Genomic DNA, 26,554 nt, shown 5'->3' with positions numbered 1-26,554 from the left:
CAGTATGGTGATAATATGGTATGGTGAGGTCCCTCAGTATGGTGATAATATGGTATGGTGAGGTCCCTATATATATGTGGGATGTGATATTTGAGGAAACAAAACAATTATATGAAGAGTTATAACAAATGTATAATCACTAAAAACAGACAAGGGCTTCTGTGGTCAATTTCCATAAGAGCAAGGCTACATTCTGATGCTCTACCCTTCTCCCAAAGTGTGCACTTGTACACTCCCCCTCATGGATGTAAAAGGAATAGACTGGTGTTAGGAATATGTTGGAGTGTACGAGCGACACACTTATGGAGAAGGGTAGGCAATCGGAACACACTGACAACTCACCTTTTCTTGTCGGGAATCAAGGCACACTCCGAGATGTTCGACAGATGTCCTCTCTCAAACACCAATAGTGCGGCACCACTCTCTGTGTCCTTCAGAAGCAGACACACATAGTGTGTCCCTAATAGCACCCTATTCCCTACATAGTGCACTACTCTTGACCAGAGCCCTATACGCCTTGGTCAGAAGTAGTGCACTATGTTGGGAATAGGGTGCTATTTGGTATACATCCATAGCATATACACTACTGGACAAAAGTTTCGGAACACCTACTCATTCAAGGGTTTTTCTTTATTTTTACTATTTTCTACATTGTAGAATAATAGTGAAGACATCAAAACTATGAAATAACGCATATGGAATCATGTAGTAACCAAAAAACTGTTAAACAAATCAAAATATATTTTATATTTGAGATTGTTCAAATAGACACCCTTTGCTTTGATGACAGCTTTGCACAGGCTAGACATTCTCTCAACCAGCCTCATGAGGTAGTCACCTGGAATGCACTTCAATGAACAGGTGTACCTTCTAAGCATGTTAACCCCCGTAAGGTTGCCGGCCCAGACGGCATTCCTAGCTGCGTCGTCAGAGCATGTTCAGACCAGCTGGCTGGTGTGTTTACGGACATATTCATAATCATATATTCATATTTACGGACTCTCCCTATCCCAGTCCGCTGTCCCCACATGCTTCAAGATGGCCACCATTGTTCCTGTACCCAAGAAAGCAAAGGTAACTGAACTAAATCACTATCGCCCGAAGAACCCACCTCTGTCATCATGAAGTGCTTTGAGAGACTAGTCAAGGATCATATCACCTCTACCTTACCTGTCACCCTAGACCCACTTCAATTTGCTTACCGCCCCAATAGATCCACAGACAATGCAATCGCCATCACACTGCACACTGCCCACTGCCCTATCCCATCTGGACAAGAGGAATACCTATGTAAGAATGCTGTTCATTGACTATAGCTCAGCATTCAACACCGTAGTGCCCTCCAAGCTCATCATTAAGCTCGAGGTCCTGGGTCTGAACCCCGCCCTGTGCAACTGGGTCCTGGACTTCCTGACGGGCCGCCCCAGGTGGTGAAGGTAGGAAACAACATCTCCACTTCACTGATCCTCAACACTGGGGCCCCACAAGGGTGCGTGCTCAGCCCCCTCCTGTACTCCCTGTTCACCCATGACTGCGTGGCCAAGCACGCCTCCAACTCAATCATCAAGTTTGCAGATGACACAACATTAGTAGGCTTGATTACTAACAATGATGAGACAGCCTACAGGGAGGAGGTGAGGGCTCTGGGAGTGTGTTGCCAGGAAAATAACCTCTCACTCAACGTCAACAAAACAAAGGAGATGATCGTGGACTTCAGGAAACAGCAGAGGGAGCACGCCACCTATCCACATCGACGGGACCGCAGTGGAGAAGGTGGAAAGCTTCAAGTTCCTCGGCGGACACATCACTGACAAGCTGAAATGGTCCACCCACCCAGACAGTGTGGTGAAGAAGGCGCAACAGAGATTTTAACAAAGCAAATTTGAGGACTAGGCTGCCAAAGTTCTATCAACATATCGACTGTTGTACTAGCGCTGCCAAAATCCTCGACCATTGCTATTCGAACTTCCGGGATGGTTATAAGGCCCTCCCCTGCCCTCCTTTCGGCAAATCTGACCACGACTCCATTTTGCTCCTCCCTTCCTATAGGCAGAAACTCAAACAGGAAATACCCATGCTAAGGACTATCCAACGCTGGTCTGACCAATCGGAATCCACGCTTCAAGATTGTTTTGATCACACGGACTGGGATATGTTCCGGGTAGCTTCCGAAAATTATTTAGACAAATACACTGAAATGGTGACTGAGTTTATCAGGAAGTGTATAGGTGATGTTGTGCCCACTGTGACTATTAAGGCCTACCCTAACCAGAAACCGTGGATAGACGGCAGCATTTTCACCAATCTGAAAGCGCGAACCACCGCATTCAACCATGGCAAGGTGACTGGGAATATGGCAGAATACAAACAGTGTAGCTACTCACTCCGCAAGGCAATTAAACTGGCAAAACATCTGTATAGAGACAAAGTGGAGTAGCAATTCAACGGCTCAAACACGAGACGTATGTGACGGGACCGCAGTGGAGAAGGTGGAAAGCATCAAGTTCCTTGGCGTACACGTCACCGACAAACTGAAATGGTCCACCCACGCAGACAGTGTGGTGAAGAAGGCGCAACAGAGCCTCTTCAACCTCAGGAGGCTGAAGAAATTCGGTTTGGCACCTAAAACCCTCACAAACTTTTACAGACGCACAATTGAGAGCATCCTGTCGGGCTGTATCGCCGCCGGGTACGGCAACTGCACCGCCCACAACGGCAGGGCTTTCCAGAGGGTGGTGCGGTCTGCCGAACGCATTACCAGGGGCAAACTATCCGCCCTCCAAGACACATACAGCACCCGATGTTACAGGAAGGCCAAAAAGATCATCAAGGACATCAACCACCCGAGCCACTGCCTGTTCACCCCGCTATCATCGAGAAGGCGAGGTCAGTACAGGTGCATCAAAGCTGGGACCGAGAGAATGAAAAACAGCTTCAATCTCAAGGCCATCAGACTGTTAAATAGCCATCACTAGCACATTAGAGGCTGCTGCTGCCTATTGAAATCACTGGCCACTTTAAGAAATGGAACACTAGTCACTTTAATAATGTTTATATATCTTGCACTACTCATCTCATATGTATATACTGCATTCTATTCTATAATATTCTACTGTATCTTAGTCCATGCCGCTCTGTCATTGCTTGTCCATATATGTATATTTTCTTAAATTCCATTCCTTACTAGTTTTGTGTGTATTAGGTATATGTTGTGAAATTGTTAGATATTACTTGTTAGATATTACTGCACTGTCGGAGCTAGAAGCACAAGCATTTCGCTACACCCGCTATAACATCTGCTAAACACGTGTATGTGACAAATAAAATTAGATTTTATTTTATTTAAAAGTTCATTTGTGGAATGTATTTCCTTCTTAATGTGTTTGAGCCAATCAGTTGTGTTGTGACAAGGTAGGGGGGTATACAGAAGATAGCCCTATTTAGTAAAATACCAAGTCCATATTATGGCAAGAACAGCTCAAATAAGCAAAGAGAGATGACAGTCCATCATTACTTTAAGACAAGAAGGTCAGTCAATACGGAACATTTCAAGAACTTTGAACGTTTCTTCAAGTGCAGTCGCAAAAACCATCAAGCGCTGATAAAGAAACTGGCTCTCATGAGGACCGCCACAGGAATGGAAGACCCAGAGTTACCTCTGCTGCAGAGGATAAGTTCATTAGAGTTACCAGCCTCAGAAATTGCATCCCAAATAAATGCTTCACAGAGTTCAAGTCACAGACACATCTCAACATCAACTGTTCAGAGGAGACTGTGTGAATCAGGCCTTCATAGTGTCAGACCGCAGAGTGAAGGAAAAGCAGCCAACAAGTGCTCAGCATATGTGGGAACTCCTTCAAGACTGTTGGAAAAGCATTCCAGGTGAAGCTGGTTGAGAGAATACCAAGGGTGTGCAAAGCTGTCATCAAGGCAAAGGGTGGCTATTTGAAGAATGTCAAATATAAAACATATTTTGATTTGTTTAACAGTTTTCTGGTGACTACATGATTCCATATGTGTTATTTCATATTTTTGATGTCTCCACTATTATTCTACAAAGTAGAAAATAGTAAAAATAAAGAAAAACCCTTGAAGGAGTAGGTGTTCTAAAACTTTTGACCAGTAGTGTCCTTCAGGTTAATAGCTATAGGCCAGATGGCACAATAAGCTTTCAACATGAATATTTTATTATAGGTAAGATAGGCATCCACGTCCACTAGTGAAAGGCAATCTTCATAAACACTGAGATGGATAGGTGAGTGAAACGTCACACAGATGGAAACTGAAATAGCTTTAATAATAGGCCTTATAATTGCCTTGAGATGTGTATGCCTGTATTAATTAATTAACACACCCGCGTCTCAAATGGCTACCTAATTCCCTGCACAGTGCACTACTTTTGGCCAAAAGTAGCGCACTATATAGAGAATAGTGTGCCATTTGAGACACAGTCCTAGTGTTTCATAGACCTGTGAGGTATAGGCCTACCCATAGTGTGGCCGTCTTGTCGTGGGAGCTGGTCAGGACTTTGGTGTCGTCAAAGCAGAAGTGACAGCTGGTGATGGCGTCTGTGTGACCCCTCAGCACCTTGACGGGGATCTGAAGAGGCATGGGGAATCAAGCCCCATCTCACATCTTCATTACACCATGATGGGGTTCTGAAGAGGCATGGGGAATCAAGCCCCATCTCACATCTTCATTACACCATGATGGGGATCTGAAGAGGCATGGGGAATCAAGCCCCCATCTCACATCTTCATTACACCATGATGGGGATCTGAAGAGGCATGGGGAATCAAGCCCCATCTCACATCTTCATTACACCATGATGGGGATCTGAAGAGGCATGGGGAATCAAGCCCCATCTCACATCTTCATTACACCATGATGGGGTTCTGAAGAGGCATGGGGAATCAAGCCCCATCTCACATCTTCATTACACCATGATGGGGATCTAAAGAGGCATGGGGAATCAAGCCCCATCTCACATCTTCATTACACATAGTCATAGTATGTGGGCTAAATTATGTTTCCCTGGCACTGTTTCACATGCTAACGTTTTAGCATTTTTGGCACAAATCCCTTTCAAGTCATGGCACTGATATTAGCATCTTTCGCGCATCATGTCCAAATCATCCGAAAGTATTTAAAAGTATGAAAATGTATACACTCACTAACTGCAAGTCGCTCTGGATAAGAGCGTCTGCTAAAATGACTAAAATGTAAATGTAAAATGTGAAGCTCAACAAAGTCACTTAAATATGTTTTGAACACGACTAAAGCATTGCAGTAATGATAATCTGAATGCCAATAATTTAATACCATAGCCGGGGTCTGGTCTTTCTGTTCTAAAATGGCACCTCAATGAATGACCCATCTGTTGAGATGTCTTTGTCATAATTTATATGTTTGGCCACCTGCCAGATTTATAGCAGGCAGGCTTTTCATGCAGTGTTTCCTAGCCTGCTCCCAGATCTGTTTGTGCTTTTGCCAACTCATTGTCAAGACAAGCAAAAGGACAAGAATACCTGGGATAGTATAAAAGTCGTCCCACTGGCTATCATAAGGTGGATGCACCAATGTGTAAGTGGCTCTAGATAAGAGCCATCATTCATGTTATTGTCAGGGTTATGACACAGGTGCAATGCAATCAATTATGTATATGTGGCTAGCTGTTAGCTTGACTTGCTAACGTTAACTATTAGTTTACCAATCATTCGTTAAAGTTTTGTAGTTTTAAAACAGTTCACATGGAAGTAGCTGCACACTATTATAGCACATAAACCTAGCTAGCTAACTGCTCTAGAATTGAGTTATCAACATGAACACTATATTCAACTCATTCCCTTTCTAGCCAGCTAGCTAACTGATACCTGGGCAAGGGCCTGATGCTCCCACACCGAGACACTCATCTTCTCCACATCGTTCTCCTCCTTCTCCTCATCAATGGTTTCATCAAGTGACAAAGGGTCGATATTTCTCCTCGTCATTTTTTTCCCCCCAGGAAACGAAATGTGTTTCTCTATTGTTCAGGAATTTCAATGTTTTTTTTTTCGCTAAAGTAGCTAGCCGGTCAGAGTAACCAATGTTGTCCAAAGTTAGCTCTGCCGGTCAGTGCGTTCCCATAGCAACGGTGATGCATCTGGAGCGCTGAGTTTGGTGTGACTGAGATGAACTGCAGTGTGAACTGTGCAGGCTACACACACACTGACAGGGAAGAGTTTCTTTGTAATTAAAAGATTTTTCATTGTCATTTTAAAGTAAGAAAAAGTATACAGTACCAGTCAAAAGTTTGGACACACCTACTCATTGCAGGGTTTTTCTTTATTTTTTACTATGTTCTACTTTGTAGAATAATAGTGAAGACATCAAAACTATGAAATAACACACATGGAATCATGTAGTAACCAACAAAGTGTTAAACAAATCAAAATATATTTGAGATTTGAGATTCTTCAAATAGCCACCCTTTGCCTTGATGACAGCTTTGCACACTCTTGGTATTCTCTCAACCAGTTTCACCTGGAATGCTTTTCCAACAGTCTTGAAGGAGTTCCCACATATGCTGAGCACTTGTTGGCTGCTTTTCCTTCACCCTGCGGTCCGACTCATCCCAAACCATCTCAATTGGGTTGAGGTCGGGGGATTGTGGAGGCCAGGTCTTCTGATGCAGCACTCCATCACTCTCCTTCTTGGTAAAACAGTCCTTACACAGCCTGGAGGTGTTTTGGGTCATTGTCCTGTTGAAAAACAAATGATAGTCCCACTAAGCCCAAACCAGATGGTGTATCACTGCAGAATGCTGTGGTAGCCATGCTGGTTAAGTGTGCCTTGAATTCTAAATAAAATCACAGTGTCACCAGCAAAGCACCTCCACACCTCCTCCTCCATGCTTTACGGTGGGAAATACACATGCAGAGATAATCCGTTCACCCACACCGCATCTCACAAAGACACGGCGGTTGGAACAAAAAATCTCCAATTTGGACTCCAGACCAAAGGACAGATTTCCATCGGTCTAATGTTCATTGCTCGTGTTTCTTGGCCCAAGCAAGTCTCTTCGTATTGGAGGTGTCCTTTAGTAGTGGATTCTTTGCAGCAATTCGACCACGAAGGCCTGATTCACACAGTTACTTGAACTCTGTGAAGCATTTATTTGGGCTGCAATTTCTGAGGTTGGTAACTAATTAACTTATCCTCTGCAGCAGAGGTAACTCTGGGTCTTCCATTCCTGTGGCGGTCCTCATGAGAGCCAGTTTCATCATAGCGCTTGACGGTTTTTGCGACTGCATTTGAAGAAATTTTCAAAGTTCTTGAAATGTTCCATATTGACTGACCTTCATGTCTTAAAGTAATGATGGACTGATGTTTCTCTTTGCTTATTGGAGCTGTTCTTTCCATAACATGGCCTCTTCAACCTCAGGAGGCTAAAGAAATTTGGCTTGGCACCTAAAACCCACAACCACAGGGCTCTCCAGAGGGTGGTGCGGTCTGCCGAACGCATTCCCGGGGGCAAACTACCCGCCCTCCAGGACACCTACAGCACCCGATGTCACAGGAAGGCCAAAAAGATAATCAAGGACGTCAACCACCCGAGCCACTGCCTGTTCACCCTGCTATCATCCAGAAGGCGAGGTCAGTACAGGTGCAGAGAGACTGAAAAACAGCTTCTATCTCAAGGCCATCAGACTGTTAAACAGCCATCACTAGCACATTAGAGGCTGCTGCCTATAGACATAGACCAGAAATCACTGGACACTTTAAGAAATGGAACACATTACATATCTTGCATTACTCATCTCATATGTATATACTGTCTTCTATACTATTCTACTGTATCTTAGTCTCATCCATATATGTATTTTTAATTCATTCCTTACTTAGATTTGTGTGTATTGGGTATATGTTGTGAATTTTCTAGATATTACTTGTTAGATATTACTGCACTGTCGGAGCTAGAAGCACAAGCATTTCGCTACGCCCACTATAACATCTGCTAAACACGTGTATGTGACAAATATAATTGGATTTGATTTTGGTCTTTTACCAAATAGGGCTATCTTCTGTATATCACCCCTACAACTGATTGGCTCAAACGCATTAAGAAGGAAAAAATCCCACAAATTAACTTTTAATTTGGACTCATCAGACCAAAGGACAGATTTCCACCGGTCTAATGTCCATTGCTCGTGTTTCTTGGCCCAAGCAAGTCTCTTCTTCTTATTGGTGTCCTTTAGTAGTGGTTTCTTTGTAGCAATTCGACCATGAAGGCCTGATTCACGCAGTCTCCTCTGAACAGTTGATGTTGAGATGTGTCTGTTACTTGAACTCTGTGAAGCATTTATTTGGGCTGCAATTTCTGAGGCTGGTAACTCTAATGAACTTATCCTCTGCAGCAGAGGTAACTCTGGGTCTTCCTTTCCTGTGGCGGTCCTCATGAGAGCCAGTTTCATCATAGCGCTTTATGGTTTTTTGAGACTGCACTTGAAGAAACTTTAAATGTTCTTGACATTTTCCGGATTGACTGACCTTCATGTGTTAAAGAAATGATGGACTGTCGTTTCTCTTTGCTTATTTGAGCTGTTCTTGCCATAATATGGACTTGGTCTTTTACCAAATAGGGCTATCTTCTGTATACCACCCCTACCTTGTCACAACACAACTGATTGGCTGAAATGCATTAAGGAGGAAAGAAATTCCACAAATTAACTTTTTAGAAGGCACACCTGTTAATTGAAATAAATTCCAGGTGACTATCTCATGAAGCTGGTTGAGAGAATGGCAAGTGTGTGCAAAGCTGTCATCAAGGCAAAGGGTGGCTATTTGAAGAATCTCAAATATAAAATATATTTTGATTTTTTAAACACTTTTTTGGTTAATACATGATTCCATATGTATTATTTCATAGTTTTGAGGTCTTCACTATCTCTACAATGTAAAAAATAGTACAAATAAAGAAAAACCCTTGAATGAGTAGGTGTGTCCAAACTTTTGACTGGTAGTATATATACAGTGCATTCGGAAAGTATTCAGACCCCTTGACTTTTCCACATTCTGTTAACTTGGAGCCTTATTCTAAAATTGATTAAATTGTTTTATCCCCTTATCAATATACACAGAATACGCCATAATGACAAAGAAAATACAGTTTTTTAGGAATTTTTGCAAATGTATTAAAAATAGAACGGAAATATAACACATACATAAGTATTCAGACCCTTTACTCAGTACTTTGTTGAAGCACCTTTGTCAGCGATTACAGCCTCCGGTCTTCTTGGGTATGACGCTACAAGCTTGGCACACCTGTATTTGGGGAGTTTCTCCCATTCTTCTCTGCAGATCCTCTCAAGCTCTGTCAGGTTGGATGGGGAGCGTCGCTGCACAGCTATTTTCAGGTCTCTCCAGAGATGTTAGGTTGGGGTCAAGTCCGGGCTCTGGCTGGGCCACTCAAGGACATTCAGAGACTTGTCCCGAAGCCACTCCTGCGTTTTCTTGGCTGTGTGCTTAGGGTTGTTGTTCTGTTGGAAGGTGAACCTTCGCCCCAGTCTGAGGTCCTGAGCGCTCTGGAGCAGGTTTTCATCAAGGATCTCTCTGTACTTTGCTCTGTTAATTTTTCCCTCGATCCTGACTAGTCTCTCAGTCCCTGCCACTGAAACACATCCCCACAGCATGCTGCCACCACCATGCTTCACCGTAGGGATAATGCCAGGTTTCCTCCAGACGTGACGCTTGGCATTCAGGACAAAGAGTTCAATCTTGGTTTCATCAGACCAGAGAATCTTGTTTCTCATGGTCTGAGAGTCTTTAGGTGCCTTTTGGCAAACTCCAAGAGGGCTGTCGTGCCTTTTACTGAGGAGTGGCTTCCGTCTGGCCACTCTACCATAAAGGCCTGATTGGTGGAGTGCTGCAGAGATGGTTGTCCTTCTGGAAGGTTCTCCCATCTCCACAGAGGAACTCTGGAGCTCTGTCAGAGTGACCATCGATTGCTCAGTTTGGCCGGGCGGCCAGCTCTAAGAAGAGTCTTGGTGGTTCCAAACTTCTTCATTTAAGAATGATGGAGGCCACTGTGTTCTTGGGGACCTTCAATGCTGAAGAAATTTTTTTGGTACCCTTCCCCAAATCTGTGCCTCGACACAATCCTGTCTCGGAGCTCTACAGACAATTCCTTTCATCTCATGGCTTGGTGTTTGCTCTGACATGCACGGTCAACTGTGGGACCTTATATAGACAGGTGCGTGCCTTTCCAAATCATGTCCAATCAATTGAATTTACCCCAGGTTGACTCCAATCAAGTTGTACAATCATCTCAAGGATGATCAATGGAAACAGGATGCGCCTGAGCTCAATTTCAAGTCTCATAGCAAAGGGTCTGAATACTTCTGTAAATAAGGTATTTCTTTATGTTTAATACATTTGCAGAAATGTCTAAAAACCCGTTTTCACTTTGTCATTATGGGGTATTGTGTGTAGATTGATGAGGGAAAAAAATCATTTAATCAATTTTAGAATAAGGCTGTAACGTAACAAAATGTGGAAAAAGTCAAGGGGTCTGAATACTTTCTGAATGCACTGTATATAGCTTAACTTTTTATCCATGCAAAGATACATTATGGGATCATAACAGATCCAAAGCCCTGTCACCAGACTTGGCACATCACAGACAATCTGGACTGTCATGATTATAATGCAGAGACCGATTACAACAACAACAAAAAATCTACTTTTTATTGATTGACAGAGGATGGCAACAATTCATGATATCTCAACATATCAGCCCAAGACATTGATCAGCAAAAACTCACATCTAATGAGATTTACTATTTAGAGTAAGATCCTCTTTCATCACCGTAGGTACAGGGCTATTGGAATTCCTAAATGCCATACAGAATGATCCCTGACTCCAGTCTCCAGTATCTATCCTCATAGAGGACATGGTGGATCCCGCTGTCTGTCGGATCACAGATTCACTGCAGATTCTTCCCACGGATGCTCTTCAACCTGGTGAGATGGGAGAGGAAAGGATCAATTAATATCATTAGTGTAATGACACGGTCATAATATTACAATATGTTTTAATGACATGGGTCAATTGTTTTTGGCCTGGTTATAACAGTTTTTGGCCTGGTTATAATTATTTTGTACCTGATTATAACCGTTTTGTACCTGGTTATAACTGTTTTGGACTATAATAATATAATAATAATATGCCATTTAGCAGATGCTTTTATCCAAAGCGACTTACAGTCATGCGTGCATATATTTTTTTGTGTATGGGTGGTCCCGGGGATCGAACCCACTACCCTGGCGTTACAAGCGCCGTGCTCTACCAGCTGAGCTACAGAGGACTACAATTAATGTCATTAAAAAGCACCTTAAAAAGCCATTCAGATCAAAACATTGTGAGACAGTAATAAAGGGATGTGTTAGAGCAGGCCTATGCAGGGTCTGTATTATTAAGAGTTTTTCAACCCCTCCTGAAATGTCATGTGTTTGTCTACATCAGCTGATTGAAACAAGGACCATGCCCTCTGACCTTCTGAGCAGCTCTTCTGTTGATACGCCACCTCCCTCCTCCTGGCTGTTCCCGTCACTCCCCTCTGAGCTGCTGTCTGATGACTCCTCCTTCCTACCGCTCTTCTTCTGCTTGCTTTTGTGCTTGTGCCTCTTGTGCTTCTTCTTCTGCTGTTGACAACAACAACAACACAACAACAACGGCAGAGAGGGAGAGTCAAGAGGACATATTGACAGACAGTGAATGGCGTTTCTGGCACCTCCACCAAAACAAAGACCAAACATGTTTGGTGCAATGGAGATACTCTTGAATAACTCACTTTGCCAGTCATAGAGCAGCGTGTCAGAGAGAGACAGACAGACAAGACATCGTAGTCAATTTTTCCTGGGTTCATTTGTTTCCCCCGCCCGTACCTTTTTGTCCTTCTTGTGCTTGCCGTGTTTTTTGGCTTTGTACTTCTCCTTACACTTCTTCTTGTGTTTGTCGTTCTTAGCAGAGGGAGTTGGGGCCGGACGGCTCTCTGCTGCTGAATAGACAAGCAGAGACGGAGAGATTCCAAATCATCTACATAAACATCTCAAGATGGGCTGCGACAGACCGGTTTGAATAGCTTTTATGCGAACGACAAGAATTGAATGGATGTTAAGGAATCATGAATGTCTGTTCAACCGGGCCGGGCAAATACAAGATTTGATCGCGTTACTGGTAAAGGACTCACTCAATGTAGAGGAAGGGGGGGGCAGTCGAGGTCCAAACTCCTCCTCTTCCATTTCCTGGTCCTGAGGGGGCGGGGCAGCAGCAGGACCACTGGGCATTTTGAACATAACGTCTAAAAAAGAAAAACAGAGTTAAAACCACGTCCATTTTGTCCACTGTCCTCGAGGCCTTTCATCATTGTCCACTACCCAAATAGTTAAAACCACGTCCATTTTGTCCACTGTCCTCGAGGCCTTTCATCATTGTCCACTACCCAAATAGTTAAAACCACGTCCATTTTGTCCACTGTCATCGAGGCCTTTCATCGTTCTCCTATCTACCCAAATAGTTAAAACCACGTCCATTTTGTCCACTGTCATCGAGGCCTTTCATCGTTCTCCTATCTACCCAAACAGCCATTGTTAAACTACCCATCTATATTGGCTATAGGAACAGAAGGACCGGTGTTCTTACCTGTGTGCTGGCTGGGTGTAGCTGATACAGACACAGGTGGAGCAGGTGGGCTTGTGTTGACATTGAACTGGTTAGATATCTGAGGCCCAGTCCCAGCCTTGCTCCGAACACCTTCCTCCTCCTCCTCCTCCTCACTCTCTCCTTCAGAAGAAGAGGAAGACTTCTCGTCTGATGAACTGGCGAAGATGGCCTTGAACAGATCCATGGGTGGCCTGCTCTCCTCTTCCTCCTCCTCCTCCTCCTTCTCAGTGTCTGGCTGCTCAGTCAGAAAGATCATTGATAAACAACATGTCATTTACAAAACATCCATCTCTTACGTCTGTCAAACCTCTTAGGATTACCGTGGACTGTTACATCTGTCAAACCTCTTAGTATTACAGTGGACTGTTACGTCTGTCAAACCTCTTAGTATTACAGTGGACTGTTACGTCTGTCAAACCTCTTAGTATTACAGTGGACTGTTACGTCTGTCAAACCTCTTAGTATTACAGTGGACTGTTACGTCTGTCAAACCTCTTAGTATTACAGTGGACTGTTACATCTGTCAAACCTCTTAGTATTACAGTGGACTGTTACGTCTGTCAAACCTCTTAGTATTACAGTGGACTGTTACGTCTGTCAAACCTCTTAGTATTACCGTGGACTGTTACGTCTGTCAAACCTCTTAGTATTACCGTGGACTGTTACGTCTGTCAAACCTCTTAGTATTACAGTGGACTGTTACGTCTGTCAAACCTCTTAGTATTACCGTGGACTGTTACGTCTGTCAAACCTCTTAGTATTACAGTGGACTGTTACGTCTGTCAAACCTCTTAGTATTACAGTGGACTGTTACGTCTGTCAAACCTCTTCGTATTACAGTGGACTGTTACGTCTGTCAAACCTCTTAGTATTACAGTGGACTGTTACGTCTGCCAAACCTCTTAGTATTACCGTGGACTGTTACGTCTGTCAAACCTCTTAGTATTACCGTGGACTGTTACGTCTGTCAAACCTCTTAGTATTACAGTGGACTGTTACGTCTGTCAAACCTCTTAGTATTACAGTGGACTGTTACGTCTGTCAAACCTCTTAGTATTACAGTGGACTGTTACGTCTGTCAAACCTCTTAGTATTACCGTGGACTGTTACATCTGTCAAACCTCTTAGTATTACAGTGGACTGTTACGTCTGTCAAACCTCTTAGTATTACAGTGGACTGTTACGTCTGTCAAACCTCTTAGTGTTACAGTGGACTGTTACGTCTGTCAAACCTCTTAGTATTACAGTGGACTGTTACGTCTGTCAAACCTCTGAGTATTACAGTGGACTGTTACGTCTGCCAAACCTCTTCGTATTACAGTGGACTGTTACGTCTGTCAAACCTCTTAGTATTACAGTGGACTGTTACGTCTGTCAAACCTCTTAGTATTACAGTGGACTGTTACGTCTGTCAAACCTCTTCGTATTACAGTGGACTGTTACGTCTGTCAAACCTCTTAGTATTACAGTGGACTGTTACGTCTGCCAAACCTCTTAGTATTACAGTGGACTGTTACGTCTGTCAAACCTCTTAGTATTACAGTGGACTGTTACGTCTGTCTAACCTCTTAGTATTACCGTGGACTGTTACGTCTGTCAAACCTCTTAGTATTACCGTGGACTGTTACGTCTGTCAAACCTCTTAGTATTACAGTGGACTGTTACGTCTGTCAAACCTCTTAGTATTACCGTGGACTGTTACGTCTGTCAAACCTCTTAGTATTACCGTGGACTGTTACGTCTGTCAAACCTCTTAGTATTACAGTGGACTGTTACGTCTGTCAAACCTCTTAGTATTACAGTGGACTGTTACGTCTGTCAAACCTCTTAGTATTACAGTGGACTGTTACGTCTGTCAAACCTCTTAGTATTACCGTGGAGTGTTACATCTGTCAAACCTCTTAGTATTACAGTGGACTGTTACGTCTGTCAAACCTCTTAGTATTACAGTGGACTGTTACGTCTGTCAAACCTCTTAGTATTACAGTGGACTGTTACGTCTGCCAAACCTCTTAGTATTACCGTGGACTGTTACGTCTGTCAAACCTCTTAGTATTACCGTGGACTGTTACGTCTGTCAAACCTCTTAGTATTACAGTGGACTGTTACGTCTGTCAAACCTCTTAGTATTACAGTGGACTGTTACGTCTGTCAAACCTCTGAGTATTACAGTGGACTGTTACGTCTGCCAAACCTCTTCGTATTACAGTGGACTGTTACGTCTGTCAAACCTCTTAGTATTACAGTGGACTGTTACGTCTGTCAAACCTCTTAGTATTACAGTGGACTGTTACGTCTGTCAAACCTCTTCGTATTACAGTGGACTGTTACGTCTGTCAAACCTCTTAGTATTACAGTGGACTGTTACGTCTGCCAAACCTCTTAGTATTACCGTGGACTGTTACGTCTGTCAAACCTCTTAGTATTACCGTGGACTGTTACGTCTGTCAAACCTCTTAGTATTACAGTGGACTGTTACGTCTGTCAAACCTCTTAGTATTACAGTGGACTGTTACGTCTGTCAAACCTCTTAGTATTACAGTGGACTGTTACGTCTGTCAAACCTCTTAGTATTACCGTGGACTGTTACATCTGTCAAACCTCTTAGTATTACAGTGGACTGTTACGTCTGTCAAACCCTCTTAGTATTACAGTGGACTGTTACGTCTGTCAAACCTCTTAGTATTACAGTGGACTGTTACGTCTGTCAAACCTCTTAGTATTACAGTGGACTGTTACGTCTGTCAAACCTCTTAGTATTACAGTGGACTGTTACGTCTGTCAAACCTCTTAGTATTACAGTGGACTGTTACGTCTGTCAAACCTCTTCGTATTACAGTGGACTGTTACGCCTGTCAAACCTCTTAGTATTACAGTGGACTGTTACTCTGCCAAACCTCTTAGTATTACCGTGGACTGTTACGTCTGTCAAACCTCTTAGTATTACCGTGGACTGTTACGTCTGTCAAACCTCTTAGTATTACAGTGGACTGTTACGTCTGTCAAACCTCTTAGTATTACAGTGGACTGTTACGTCTGTCAAACCTCTTAGTATTACAGTGGACTGTTACGTCTGTCAAACCTCTTAGTATTACCGTGGACTGTTACATCTGTCAAACCTCTTAGTATTACAGTGGACTGTTACGTCTGTCAAACCTCTTAGTATTACAGTGGACTGTTACGTCTGTCAAACCTCTTAGTATTACAGTGGACTGTTACGTCTGTCAAACCTCTTAGTATTACAGTGGACTGTTACGTCTGTCAAAACTCTTAGTATTACAGTGGACTGTTACGTCTGTCAAACCTCTTAGTATTACAGTGGACTGTTACGTCTGTCAAACCTCTTAGTATTACAGTGGACTGTTACGTCTGTCAAACCTCTTAGTATTACAGTGGACTGTTACGTCTGTCAAACCTCTTAGTATTACAGTGGACTGTTACGTCTGTCAAACCTCTTAGTATTACAGTGGACTGTTACGTCTGTCAAACCTCTTAGTATTACAGTGGACTGTTACGTCTGTCTAACCTCTTAGTATTACAGTGGACTGTTACGTCTGTCAAACCTCTTAGTGTTACAGTGGACTGTTACGTCTGTCAAACCTCTTAGTATTACAGTGGACTGTTACGTCTGTCAAACCTCTTAGTATTACAGTGGACTGTTACGTCTGTCTAACCTCTTAGTATTACAGTGGACTGTTACGTCTGTCTAACCTCTTAGTATTACCGTGGACTGTTACGTCTGTCAAACCTCTTAGTATTACAGTGGACTGTTACGTCTGTCTAACCTCTTAGTATTACAGTGGACTGTTACGTCTGCCAAACCTCTTAGTATTACAGTGGACTGTTACGTCTGTCAAACCTCTTAGTATTACAGTGGACTGTTACGTCTGTCAAACCTCTTAGTATTACAGTGGACTGTTACGTCTGTCAAACCTCTTAGTATTACAGTGGACTGTTACGTCTGTCAAACCTCTTAGTATTACAGTGGACTGTTACGTCTGTCAAACCTCTTAGTATTACAGTGGACTGTTACGTCTGTCAAAACTCTTAGGATCAGTGATGTATGTAGTGTAGTAGGATTCTACCAGTACCTCTACAGTAGGATCAGTGATGTATGTAGTGTAGTAGGATTCTACCAGTACCTCTACAGTAGGATCAGTGATGTATGTAGTGTAGTAGGATTCTACCAGTACCTCTACAGTAGGATCAGTGATGTATGTAGTAGGATTCTACCAGTACCTCTACAGTAGGATCAGTGATGTATGTAGTAGGATTCTACCAGTACCTCTACAGTAGGATCAGTGATGTATGTAGTGTAGTAGGATTCTACCAGTACCTCTACAGTAGGATCAGTGATGTATGTAGTGTAGTAGGATTCTACCAGTACCTCTACAGTAGGATCAGTGATGTATGTAGTGTAGTAGGATTCTACCAGTACCTCTACAGTGGGATCAGTGATGTATGTAGTGTAGTAGGATTCTACCAGTACCTCTACAGTTGGATCAGTGATGTATGTAGTGTAGTAGGATTCTACCAGTACCTCTACAGTAGGATCAGTGATGTATGTAGTGTAGTAGGATTCTACCAGTACCTCTACAGTAGGATCAGTGATGTATGTAGTGTAGTAGGATTCTACCAGTACCTCTACAGTAGGATCAGTGATGTATGTAGTGTAGTAGGATTCTACCAGTACCTCTACAGTAGGATCAGTGATGTATGTAGTGTAGTAGGATTCTACCAGTACCTCTACAGTAGGATCAGTGATGTATGTAGTGTAGTAGGATTCTACCAGTACCTCTACAGTTGGATCAGTGATGTATGTAGTGTAGTAGGATTCTACCAGTACCTCTACAGTAGGATCAGTGATGTATGTAGTGTAGTAGGATTCTACCAGTACCTCTACAGTAGGATCAGTGATGTATGTAGTGTATTAGGATTCTACCAGTACCTCTACAGTAGGATCAGTGATGTATGTAGTGTAGTAGGATTCTACCAGTACCTCTACAGTAGGATCAGTGATGTATGTAGTAGGATTCTACCAGTACCTCTACAGTAGGATCAGTGATGTATGTAGTGTAGTAGGATTCTACCAGTACCTCTACAGTAGGATCAGTGATGTATGTAGTGTAGTAGGATTCTACCAGTACCTCTACAGTAGGATCAGTGATGTATGTAGTGTAGTAGGATTCTACCAGTACCTCTACAGTGGGATCAGTGATGTATGTAGTGTAGTAGGATTCTACCAGTACCTCTACAGTAGGATCAGTGATGTATGTAGTGTAGTAGGATTCTACCAGTACCTCTACAGTAGGATCAGTGATGTATGTAGTGTAGTAGGATTCTACCAGTACCTCTACAGTAGGATCAGTGATGTATGTAGTGTAGTAGGATTCTACCAGTACCTCTACAGTAGGATCAGTGATGTATGTAGTGTAGTAGGATTCTACCAGTACCTCTACAGTAGGATCAGTGATGTATGTAGTGTAGTAGGATTCTACCAGTACCTCTACAGTAGGATCAGTGATGTATGTAGTGTAGTAGGATTCTACCAGTACCTCTACAGTAGGATCAGTGATGTATGTAGTGTAGTAGGATTCTACCAGTACCTCTACAGTAGGATCAGTGATGTATGTAGTGTAGTAGGATTCTACCAGTACCTCTACAGTGGGATCAGTGATGTATGTAGTGTAGTAGGATTCTACCAGTACCTCTACAGTAGGATCAGTGATGTATGTAGTGTAGTAGGATTCTACCAGTACCTCTACAGTAGGATCAGTGATGTATGTAGTGTAGTAGGATTCTACCAGTACCTCTACAGTAGGATCAGTGATGTATGTAGTGTAGTAGGATTCTACCAGTACCTCTACAGTAGGATCAGTGATGTATGTAGTGTAGTAGGATTCTACCAGTACCTCTACAGTAGGATCAGTGATGTATGTAGTGTAGTAGGATTCTACCAGTACCTCTACAGTAGGATCAGTGATGTATGTAGTGTATTAGGATTCTACCAGTACCTCTACAGTAGGATCAGTGATGTATGTAGTGTAGTAGGATTCTACCAGTACCTCTACAGTAGGATCAGTGATGTATGTAGTGTAGTATGATTCTACCAGTACCTCTACAGTAGGACCAGTGATGTATGTAGTGTAGTAGGATTCTACCAGTATCTCTACAGTAGGATCAGTGATGTATGTAGTAGGATTCTACCAGTACCTCTACAGTAGGATCAGTGATGTATGTAGTGTAGTAGGATTCTACCAGTACCTCTACAGTAGGATCAGTGATGTATGTAGTGTAGTAGGATTCTACCAGTACCTCTACAGTAGGACCAGTGATGTATGTAGTGTAGTAGGATTCTACCAGTACCTCCACAGTAGGATCAGTGATGTATGTAGTGTAGTAGGATTCTACCAGTACCTCTACAGTAGGATCAGTGATGTATGTAGTGTAGTAGGATTCTTACCAGTACCTCTACAGTAGGATCAGTGATGTATGTAGCGTAGTAGGATTCTACCAGTACCTCTACAGTAGGATCAGTGATGTATGTAGCGTAGTAGGATTCTACCAGTACCTCTACAGTAGGATCAGTGATGTATGTAGCGTAGTAGGATTCTACCAGTACCTCTACAGTAGGATCAGTGATGTATGTAGTGTAGTAGGATTCTACCAGTACCTCTACAGTAGGACCAGTGATGTATGTAGTGTAGTAGGATTCTACCAGTACCTCTACAGTAGGATCAGTGATGTATGTAGTGTAGTAGGATTCTACCAGTACCTCCACAGTAGGATCAGTGATGTATGTAGTGTAGTAGGATTCTACCAGTACCTCTACAGTAGGATCAGTGATGTATGTAGTGTAGTAGGATTCTACCAGTACCTCTACAGTAGGATCAGTGATGTATGTAGTGTAGTAGGATTCTACCAGTACCTCTACAGTAGGATCAGTGATGTATGTAGTGTAGTAGGATTCTACCAGTACCTCTACAGTAGGATCAGTGATGTATGTAGTGTAGTAGGATTCTACCAGTACCTCTACAGTAGGATCAGTGATGTATGTAGTGTAGTAGGATTCTACCAGTACCTCTACAGTAGGATCAGTGATGTATGTAGTGTAGTAGGATTCTACCAGTATCTCTACAGTAGGATCAGTGATGTATGTAGTGTAGTAGGATTCTACCAGTACCTCTACAGTAGGATCAGTGATGTATGTAGTGTAGTAGGATTCTACCAGTACCTCCACAGTAGGATCAGTGATGTATGTAGTGTAGTAGGATTCTACCAGTACCTCTACAGTAGGATCAGTGATGTATGTAGTGTAGTAGGATTCTACCAGTACCTCTACAGTAGGATCAGTGATGTATGTAGTGTAGTAGGATTCTACCAGTACCTCTACAGTAGGATCAGTGATGTATGTAGTGTAGTAGGATTCTACCAGTACCTCTACAGTAGGATCAGTGATGTATGTAGTGTAGTAGGATTCTACCAGTACCTCTACCAGTAGGATCAGTGATGTATGTAGTGTAGTAGGATTCTACCAGTACCTCTACAGTAGGATCAGTGATGTATGTAGTGTAGTAGGATTCTACCAGTACCTCTACAGTAGGATCAGTGATGTATGTAGTGTAGTAGGATTCTACCAGTACCTCTACAGTAGGACCAGTAATGTATGTAGTGTAGTAGGATTCTACCAGTACCTCTACAGTAGGATCAGTGATGTATGTAGTGTAGTAGGATTCTACCAGTACCTCTACAGTAGGATCAGTGATGTATGTAGTGTAGTAGGATTCTACCAGTACCTCTACAGTGGGATCAGTGATGTATGTAGTGTAGTAGGATTCTACCAGTACCTCTACAGTAGGACCAGTGATGTATGTAGTGTAGTAGGATTCTACCAGTACCTCTACAGTAGGATCAGTGATGTATGTAGTGTAGTAGGATTCTACCAGTACCTCTACAGTAGGACCAGTGATGTATGTAGTGTAGTAGGATTCTACCAGTACCTCTACAGTAGGATCAGTGATGTATGTAGTGTAGTAGGATTCTACCAGTACCTCTACAGTAGGATCAGTGATGTATGTAGTGTAGTAGTATTCTACCAGTACCTCTACAGTAGGATCAGTGATGTATGTAGTGTAGTAGGATTCTACCAGTATCTCTACAGTAGGATCAGTGATGTATGTAGTGTAGTAGGATTCTACCAGTACCTCTACAGTAGGATCAGTGATGTATGTAGTGTAGTAGGATTCTACCAGTACCTCCACAGTAGGATCAGTGATGTATGTAGTGTAGTAGGATTCTACCAGTACCTCTACAGTAGGATCAGTGATGTATGTAGTGTAGTAGGATTCTACCAGTACCTCTACAGTAGGATCAGTGATGTATGTAGTGTAGTAGGATTCTACCAGTACCTCTACAGTAGGATCAGTGATGTATGTAGTGTAGTAGGATTCTACCAGTACCTCTACAGTAGGATCAGTGATGTAGTGTAGTAGGATTCTACCAGTACCTCTACAGTAGGATCAGTGATGTATGTAGTGTAGTAGGATTCTACCAGTACCTCTACAGTAGGATCAGTGATGTATGTAGTGTAGTAGGATTCTACCAGTACCTCTACAGTAGGATCAGTGATGTATGTAGTGTAGTAGGATTCTACCAGTACCTCTACAGTAGGACCAGTGATGTATGTAGTGTAGTAGGATTCTACCAGTACCTCTACAGTAGGATCAGTGATGTATGTAGTGTAGTAGGATTCTACCAGTACCTCTACAGTAGGATCAGTGATGTATGTAGTGTAGTAGGATTCTACCAGTACCTCTACAGTAGGATCAGTGATGTATGTAGTGTAGTAGGATTCTACCAGTACCTCTACAGTAGGATCAGTGATGTATGTAGTGTAGTAGGATTCTACCAGTACCTCTACAGTAGGATCAGTGATGTATGTAGTGTAGTAGGATTCTACCAGTACCTCTACAGTAGGATCAGTGATGTATGTAGTGTAGTAGGATTCTACCAGTACCTCTACAGTAGGATCAGTGATGTATGTAGTGTAGTAGGATTCTACCAGTACCTCTACAGTAGGATCAGTGATGTATGTAGTGTAGTAGGATTCTACCAGTACCTCCACAGTAGGACCAGTTGTAGGACCATCAGTAGTAGAGGTGTCTGGTCCTGATCCAGAGGCTTCAATTCGAGCCACACTGAGGAACTCACTGAGAGGATCCTTCTCCTTCTCCAAAGCCCCAGCCTGGCCAGACACATCCCACCTGGACCTCTTCCCTGGCTCAGAGGGCTTCACAGCTACACAGAGAGAGACGGAGAGACTCAGGGCCAGGTTTACTAAGCAGTGTGTGATGTCATGTGGTGTCTTCACTAGGACTCTGAAGACCAATGGAATAAGAGCTCTGTGTATTATTTTTTTTTCAACCCTTCAAACCTAAGCCAGTCAAATAACTACTTCCTGACCACATGCTTTCTATTCAGAAAGAACTGAAGTGCCAATGAATGATAATGACTTTAAAATCAGCCTTCGAGAGGTAAAGGCAGAGCGTGAAACAGCAGATCCTTTTACTGATCATGTTATTTAAAGAGCACAAGCTTCACTCATCCACACAATAGGATAAAACAGAAGCCTTCGAAAGTCACTTTAAAATCAGATGAAATGAACTGGGTTGGTAGAGGCTCTGATATCTGTGTCTGGATGAAGTGGAACTGATTGTTTGTTACCTTGTGGAGCGGGGGAAGCACTAGCTGTTGGACTCTCTGATACAGTCAAGAAGTTAAACACAGAGAACTTGTCTCTCTTCACTTTGGGCATTCCCACGAACCCTGACCTGGAAAGAAAAACAACAACAACAACAACAGTTAGAGCCCAATGCCATGACACACAAGCAGTATCCATTGAGTATTAGTATTCCTAGTACCATTCGTTCCATGGTGATCAAGTGTGTGCAGGCTACACACACTGACAGGGAAGAGTTTCTTTGTAATGAAAAGATTTTCATTGTAATTTTTAAGTAAGAAAAAGCATACAGTACCAGTCAAAAGTTTGGACACACCTACTCATTCCATGGTTTTTGTTTATTTTTACTATTTTCTACACTGTAGAATAATAGTGAAGACATCAAAACTATGAAATAACGCATATGGAATCATGTAGCAACCAAAAAAAGTGTTAAACAAATCAAAATATATTTTATATTTGAGATTCTTCAAAATAGCCACCCTTTGCCTTGATGACAGCTTTGCACACTCTTGGCATTCTCTCAACCAGTTTCATGAGGTAGTCACCTGGAATGCATTTCAATTAACATGTGTGCCTTGTTAAAAGTTAATTTGTGGAATTTCTTTCCTTAAATGCGTTTGAGCCAATCAGTTGTGTTGTGACAAGGTAGGGGGGCTATACAGATGATAACCCTGTTTGGTAAAAGACCAAGTCCATATTATGGCAAGAACAGCCCAAATAAGCAAAGAGAAACGACAGTCCATCATTACTTTAGACATGAAGGTCAGTCAATCCGGAACATTTCAAGAACTTTGAAAGTTTCTTCAAGTGCAGTCGCAAAAACCATCAAGTGCTATGATGAAACTGGCTCTCATGAGGACCGCCACAGGAATGGAAGACCCAGAGTTACCTCTGCTGCAGAAGATAAGTTCAATAGAATTACCAGCCTCAGAAATTGCAGCCCAAATAAATGCTTCACAGAGTTCAAGTCACAGACACATCTCAACATCAACTGTTCAGAGGAGACTGTGTGAATCAGGACTTCATGGTCGAATTGCTGCAAAGAAACCACTACTAAAATGACACCAATAAGAAGAAGAGACTTGCTTGGGCCAAGAAACACGAGCAATGGACATTAGACCGGTGGAAATTTGTCCTTTGGTCTGATGAGTCCAAATTTCAGATTTTTTGTTCCAACCGCTGTGTCTTTGTAAGACGCAGAGTAGGTGAACGGATGATCTCTGCATGTGTGGTTCCCACCGTAAAGCATGGAGGAGGAGGTGTTATGGTGTGGGGGTGCATTGCTGGTGACACTGTCTGTGATTTATTTAGAATTCAAGGCACACTTAACCAGCATGGCTACCACAGCATTCTGCAGTGATACACCATCCCATCTGGTTTGGGCTTAGTGAGACTATAATTTGTTTTTCAACAGGACAATGACCCAACACACCTCCAGGCTGTGTAAGGGCTATTTTACCAAGAAGGAGAGTGATGGAGTGCTGCATCAGATGACCTGGCCTCCACAATCCCCCGACCTCAACCCAATTGAGATGGTTTGGGATGAGTCGGACCGCAGAGTGAAGGAAAAGCAGCCAACAAGTGCTCAGCATATGTGGGAACTCCTTCAAGACTGTTGGAAAAGCATTCCAGGTGAAGCTGGTTGAGAGAATGCCAAGAGTGTGCAAAGCTGTCATCAAGGCAAAAGGTGGCTATTTGAAGAATCTAAAATATATTTTGATTTGTTGAACACTTTTTTGGTTACTACATGATTCCATGTGTGTTATTTCATAGTTTTGATGTCTTCGCTATTATTCTACAATGTAGAAAATAAGTCAAAATAAAGAAAAACCCTTGAATGAGTAGGTGTGTCCAAACTTTTGACTGGTACTGTATGTCTATTCTGTGGGTGTACGTGTGTCTATTCTGTGTTCGTGTGTCGTTTGTGCATATTCTCTGTGTGTGTGTGTGAGTGTGTGTGTCGTACCCAGGGTAGGGGTCAGGTACATTGAACCTCTTGCAGAGAAGTTTGTCAGGGTGCCATTCGAACGAGTCTCTGGTCAGTTTCCCAAACATCTTCATCATCACAGCTGCCTGCTTGTCATCCACATCATTCTGAAGACCAAAAAAAGGCAGTACAGAGTCTCAACCCACTGAGCCTCATCACAGCTGCCTGCTTGTCATCCACATCATTCTGAAGACCAAAAGGCAGTACAGAGTATCAACCCACTGAGCCTCATCACAGCTGCCTGCTTGTCATCCACATCATTCTGAAGACCAAAAAGGCAGTACAGAGTCTCAACCCACTGAGCCTCATCACAGCTGCCTGCTTGTCATCCACATCATTCTGAAGACCAAAAAGGCAGTACAGAGTCTCAACCCACTGAGCCTCATGCCCAATCCTGGATCCATAGCCTGTAACCCAAATGCACTTGTGTAGATCTGAAAGACTTGAAGATGGATAGATATAAAAATGGTAATAGCTCTAATAATCTAGTTGGCATTTTGAGCATAAGCTCGCACCCATTTTTACATTTTAGTCCTTTAGCAGACACTCTTATCCTGAGCGACTTAGAGGAGGAATTAGGGTTAAGTGCCTTGCTCAGGGCACATTACATTTATTTTAATTTTTTTTATCTAGTCGGCTCAGGGATTCGAACAAGCAACCTTTGGATTACTGGCCTAACGCTCCTGCCACCAAACTGCTCAGGGGTGCGGGCTAGGTGACCGTCTAGAATACAGTGTCCATCCACATTGAAGAGTCTGGAAAGGTCATAGGGGGAGAGTTTGGTTCCCCCGCTGTCGATCATGATGATAAAGGATTAGACATCAAGGCTGGGTCATAGATAGACATAGAATAGCAATAGACCACAATGAGACCATAAAGGCTGGGTCATAGATAGACATATAGCAATAGACCACAATGAGACCATAAAGGCTGGGTCATAGATAGACATATAGCAATAGACCACAATGAGACCATAAAGGCTGGGTCATAGATAGACATATAGCAATAGACCACAATGAGACCATAAAGGCTGGGTCATAGATAGACATATAGCAATAGACCACAATTACTTGTCATTGTTAACATGTGGTCCTCTGTAGCTCAATTGGTAGAGCATGGCGCTTGTAACGCCAGGGTAGTGGGTTCGATCCCGGGACCAACCATACGTAAAAATGTATGCACACATGACTGTAAGTCGCTTTGGATAAAGCGTCTGCTAAATGGAATATTATTATTATTATTATATAGAAATATGCCTCTGTGTGTTTTGTTTGTAAGCTCAAATGGACAGTGAGCAGTGACGTCAACTGACCCTCAAAACCCCCAATACTTTCTCTGACTGTTATCGTAGAATATGTTGAATTTGATTACTGTAACCAATTATTGCAAGAGCACATTATGACGCAAAACCAAGCTATTAACAGAGATGAACGAGGAAGTAAGGCTTTAAGATAATGTGCTTGAGATCTGTACTAAGAGATTTCTCCGGGCGCCCGGTCATGTCTGCTTGCTTCCACCATGCGTCCCTGCTCATCTCTGTCAACAAAACATCTCATTCTCTGGAAGACATCCTGATCCCCCCCCACCCCAATCCTTCAACATTATGGTGAAGCTCCCTACCTCCTGATCTCGCGTCACCTCCACAGTGTCTGCCTCCACGGCGTCACTCTGTTTCCCTCTGGTGAAGCGACAGGACAGAGAGGAGCTGCTGGGCTTGTAGAGGAGAGCCGCTCGGACAAACTCATCCCTCTCTCTCCCTCTCTCCCACTCTGTCATGGCGGGGTCCAAGCTCAACTCCAGGGCATCTGGACACAGAGTTGGTGGGACACGGTTAGATTCGTGATGATAAAACCGTCATTGGAATCTTAGTGGATAATGCAAGTTTGAGAGGAATGCCCTAAAAGCAAAAACAAATTTGGCCGATTCTTCAGAAAGTATTAAAATGCTCTCCATTTCTGTGTTCTACATGAAAAGTATGTGGTTGTATTATCTTAATAGGCCATAATAAACATTAAAAATACCATATTGTCATTGTCAAGCACTTTGTCTTTATTAAATGTCAGTTTAAAGCAGTTCTCTGTACCTCGGTCTCCCTGTTTGAGCTTGTCTATGTAGAGGTCGT

At 42.8% G+C, this 26,554-nt stretch overlaps 2 protein-coding genes across 2 annotated transcripts; both read right to left on the bottom strand.

Moving 5' to 3' along the window:
• Positions 1-342: 342 nt before the first annotated feature.
• On the bottom strand, positions 343-6,104 carry LOC123490669 (WD repeat-containing protein 88-like; the record flags this gene model as incomplete). The annotated part of the gene is made up of 3 exons (XM_045220562.1): positions 5,874-6,104; positions 4,489-4,599; positions 343-431 (listed from the first exon to the last, which is right to left on the bottom strand). Coding segments are annotated over exons 1-3 (317 nt in total), but the record flags the coding sequence as incomplete, so codon positions are not given.
• Positions 6,105-10,711: 4,607 nt separating this feature from the next.
• LOC123490668 (G patch domain-containing protein 1-like) lies at positions 10,712-26,092 on the bottom strand. Its single transcript, XM_045220561.1, has 9 exons — positions 26,053-26,092; positions 24,412-24,539; positions 22,427-22,533; positions 21,822-22,000; positions 12,683-12,938; positions 12,231-12,341; positions 11,926-12,038; positions 11,534-11,682; positions 10,712-10,998 (listed from the first exon to the last, which is right to left on the bottom strand). Exons 2-9 carry the CDS (start codon positions 24,507-24,509, stop codon positions 10,965-10,967), a joined length of 1,047 nt encoding a protein of 348 aa, XP_045076496.1. The 5' UTR covers positions 24,510-24,539; positions 26,053-26,092; the 3' UTR covers positions 10,712-10,964.
• Between the last annotated feature and the right edge of the window lie 462 nt (positions 26,093-26,554).

Source organism: Coregonus clupeaformis, unplaced genomic scaffold (genome assembly GCF_020615455.1).
Source record: "Coregonus clupeaformis isolate EN_2021a unplaced genomic scaffold, ASM2061545v1 scaf4342, whole genome shotgun sequence".
NCBI lineage: Eukaryota > Metazoa > Chordata > Actinopteri > Salmoniformes > Salmonidae > Coregonus > Coregonus clupeaformis.
This window is presented reverse-complemented; position numbering and strand designations above follow the sequence as displayed.

Coding starts and splice junctions, on each gene's coding strand:
- LOC123490668 (XM_045220561.1), bottom strand. CDS start 24,509: ATGATGAAGATGTTTGGGAAACTGACCAGAGACTCGTTCGAATGGCAC. Junction 12,342..12,682: donor TACACCCAGCCAGCACACAG/GTAAGAACACCG, acceptor TTTCTTTTTTAG/ACGTTATGTTCAAAATGCCC. Junction 10,999..11,533: donor ACAGAAGAGCTGCTCAGAAG/GTCAGAGGGCAT, acceptor CCATCTCACCAG/GTTGAAGAGCATCCGTGGGA.